The sequence below is a fragment of the Saccostrea echinata genome, unplaced genomic scaffold (assembly GCF_033153115.1).
Source record: "Saccostrea echinata isolate AGI-Se365-2 ecotype Australia unplaced genomic scaffold, CSIRO_AGI_Sech_v1 ptg000025l, whole genome shotgun sequence".
Classification (NCBI taxonomy): Eukaryota; Metazoa; Mollusca; class Bivalvia; order Ostreida; family Ostreidae; genus Saccostrea; species Saccostrea echinata.
The window spans coordinates 5,252,501-5,256,119 of record NW_026889774.1 but is presented as its reverse complement, the minus strand read 5'-3'; the positions used below and the strand labels follow the sequence as shown (position 1 = coordinate 5,256,119).

General features: G+C 30.0%; 1 protein-coding gene across 1 annotated transcript in view; it reads left to right on the top strand.

Annotated features, from left to right (window-relative positions):
• Positions 1-680: 680 nt before the first annotated feature.
• The window catches only part of LOC133192833 (uncharacterized), a 9,768-nt gene continuing 6,829 nt past the window's right edge, over positions 681-3,619 (top strand). The window contains exons 1-3 of the mRNA XM_061328840.1: positions 681-759; positions 1,048-1,277; positions 2,331-2,491. Of these exons, the coding sequence (XP_061184824.1) occupies positions 681-759; positions 1,048-1,277; positions 2,331-2,491 (470 nt within the window). The remainder of the gene's footprint in view (positions 760-1,047; positions 1,278-2,330; positions 2,492-3,619) is intronic.

Genomic DNA, 3,619 nt, shown 5'->3' with positions numbered 1-3,619 from the left:
TATATGCGATATCATTTGTTCAACCTACATGTATTATACTACAGAAATTCAACCTTGATTTGTGAATGTGATCATAAAGGGTTATATTTATGATGACATGTGTTGCAGGATTTCATTTCAAATTAATATGAGGATGAAACATACACGGTGTATAAAATAGTTTTAGTTTAAAGGTTATTTCATTTTAATGGGCTGATCATGGTAAGACAGTTTGTGATAGGTTAACAAATTATATTAAATATAAAGCTAACAGGTTTACATTTTTACACACTAAGAAAAATTATTTTTTTTTAATCTTAAGTTGTATATTAGATTAAAAAATATCTTCCAGTGAAAATGGTGTACACTTTTTCTGATTTATCAAAACAACAAAAAATGAAATCGGTTAAAACTACTCATAGTATTATAAAACATTTTGAATATGTGAAGGGGAAAAAGCTGCTACATAATTAGAAAAAGCCTGAACATGTTTACAATGTTTAAATCTTATGAATTTTGAGTTGAACACATATACATGAAATGATTATCAAAAAATAAAATTTACACCCAGGAGCAACATTAGGAATGTAAAAAAATTAAATTGAATTTCAAAAGTATAAATTTTATTATATTTTGTAAATAATTTTTAACAAATGTTTTGCACCTGTTTCCTTATTAGAGCATCAAGTGTGCTTAAAAACATGTCTAAAGTACAAGTGGTCCTTGTGATAGAAACCATTTTGTGTAAAATTGTTTCATACGGAGCAACACTCCATGAAGGTAGGTTTAAATATTTATGTTGATCATTGGAAACAAAATTACAATTCTACATACAATTGAGCAAGAATGTAATGTAATCCATGTATACGTAAATTGCTAAATGCATAAATAACATACATGTTTATTAATATTTATTTTCTGACCAGTGTACACAATATTAAAAATCTACGAATGGATAATCATGAATAACCATTAAGTGTTCTTCTGGAAAGTCTAATTAGATTTGTTTACTAGATAATGTTGGTGACAAAGCTGTCACAAAATGGCAATATCATGTGTTTCTAACAGGAGACTGGGAACTTGTTTTTCATGCTGTGAGTGGAAGCGGAGAAAATGTCACGGAGGCGTGGCGAACAAAGTATAAAAAAGAATGCGATCTATTTAAAAACAACTGCCCTTGTTCAATCAAGGATGGCTGTCTTCCGTCCTCATTTAAGATGGAGACATTAGGGTCGTGTCCGAGAAAACATCTAAGAAGTGTCAAGATTGACTATTGGAATTGTCTCGATGTCAAGAAGGTCAGAAAACTCTCGTAATTATTTATGTGCAATATGAACATTTTACATTCTTACATAGGTATGAATACTGTAGACCTACTTTTTCAGCGGGTGGATTAAATTTCGCTATGTAAGTGGTCACAAATTTACCACAGATATTTTCCTAGTTTATTACAAGTACGTTTATGAAATACAATAGCATTCCAAGAAATCCGCATAATTTTCTACCCGCGGATTTAACAGAACTTGTGATCCCGTGGAATTGTGACCTCGTGGAAAAAGGTACGTTAACAGTATATACTTTTAAAGTCTAGTTAGTTGTAATTACAATTTTTCGGTAAAAAAAACTTTCGAATTATCACTTGAATTAAAAAAGATTGTTCCTAGCTTGTCTTCTTATTCTTGAAACAAAAAGCTAAAAAATGCACAATATAAAGAAACCAAACTGCAGAATTTTCCTGTCAAATAACTGCGGGTCACTTGCAAATGTAGAGGGTACGCCTTGTGTATGGGAGGGTCTACACGTGTTTTCTGGTATCCGACAATTCTCAGTCAAGTAGCTGATTAGAAAAAAAGAGAGTTAATATCAAAGGTCAACGAAATTTTATGAATGATAAAGACCATTATGTGCATTGCTTTTAATATATCATGTAGATGAAGTCTCTATAATAACTTGGATATATCACTTCGTACAAATAATGTATTTTTTGTTAAAATGAAATTCTTTGTGTCCTTTTTGTCTTCAAATCGGGCGTCGGGGTGGAGAAATTGAACCTCTCTTCAACGTTCATTTGCTCTCCTCTTTCCAAATTTATTTAAGATACTGAAATTAAACCATAACTTGGGATATTGAATGATATTGTGCCTTTTAAAATGAAGCAGCTTATAACGATGAACTTTACAACTTGGCTGATAATAATTAGGTTACTAACGTAGAACAAACCAAAACTAAGTTTTTAAAAACCTTCCTAGAATGTCCATATAACGTCATTGATTGACGTTATATTACATCTCGTATAACATTAACATAATAAACATAGAGACATACTTGTATTCTTTTCCATTACACTTTAGGTAAAACTTGCACTAAATTCCCAAGGAAAAACTCTGGCATTTCTTGAATTTGATGGCAAAGGTTCCAATCTTATGAACTGGTTCCAAAATAGCAGAATATTGAACAGCAGTTGGACAGATATGAATAAGCATGGAAGCTACAATGTGTTTTCTATCGACAAGTAGGTATAACAGGGTAAAGTATTAATACGTAAAGAACTGGCGATTACATGTACTTAATATGATCATATTGAAGTTACTCTGGAAAAAATGGATTACATTCATTGAAGGAACATAATATTTCAATACATTAATACAATAATTGTTCGAAGTAAAATGTGGTGAATACATGTATGTTTAAAAAATATTTGTCTATTGATTTTTGAACATGTTTATTGCTGGTTTTAGAAACGGCAGAATTTTGAAAAATGAAAAGTTGTTATACTAATTAATGTACATTGTATTTTTATTCAATCTATCAAATCCTCAATAAGCATTATTATTTAAAAAAATATGTACATCAATTTCATATGATTAAACATCTTTAATTTCGTCAAAAAAAATCAAAATATAATTAATTTAAGGATTTTTCATCCTGAGGTTTTGAGCAGATTTTTGTCTGGGCCTTTATTTCTAAAATTCTGCATCATATTTAAATTCTACCGTCTGGTTCCAGAGGGGACATCTCAAAATGTCAAAATTCATGATATTTTCGTGTTTTTATGGAGCACTACAAAAACATGACAGATACCACAGAGTTATATACAAAATAATAATAATGATTGTGAGATTCTCAATATCCTATGTTTAAAATTTCAAGAGCATTTATTTTATACTTTCTATTTTATGACATAATCGATGACCCCTTTTAAAGAACTTCCGTTATTCATAACGCCAAAAACACACTTTTGACGTCCATGTACCCATCATTTGAAAAATCGTTTAAAAAATCAGTTATTTGAAAACGTAATTAGATTTTTTTATCCTGAGTTTTCTTAATTTTGTTAATTTTTGTAAATTATGAAAAAAGTTGCTTTAAAAAAGTAAATATGCTTTATTTTACTATGCTGCGCGAAGTATTGCGCAATGGAAGCCCCAGTCGGCCCCTTAAATCAAAATTAACAGTTTTTAAATCATATATAAAAGTTTATCACATATTTACCCCTTTATACAGTGGATATAGCTCATTGCATATCGTTTTCATATCCATACTATGTATTCCTACGCCGCGTGACGTAAAGTAAATAAACAAATCCATGTGCATGATGGAAAGAAGAATTCCAAATAATTCAATTGTAAATATTGTTGGA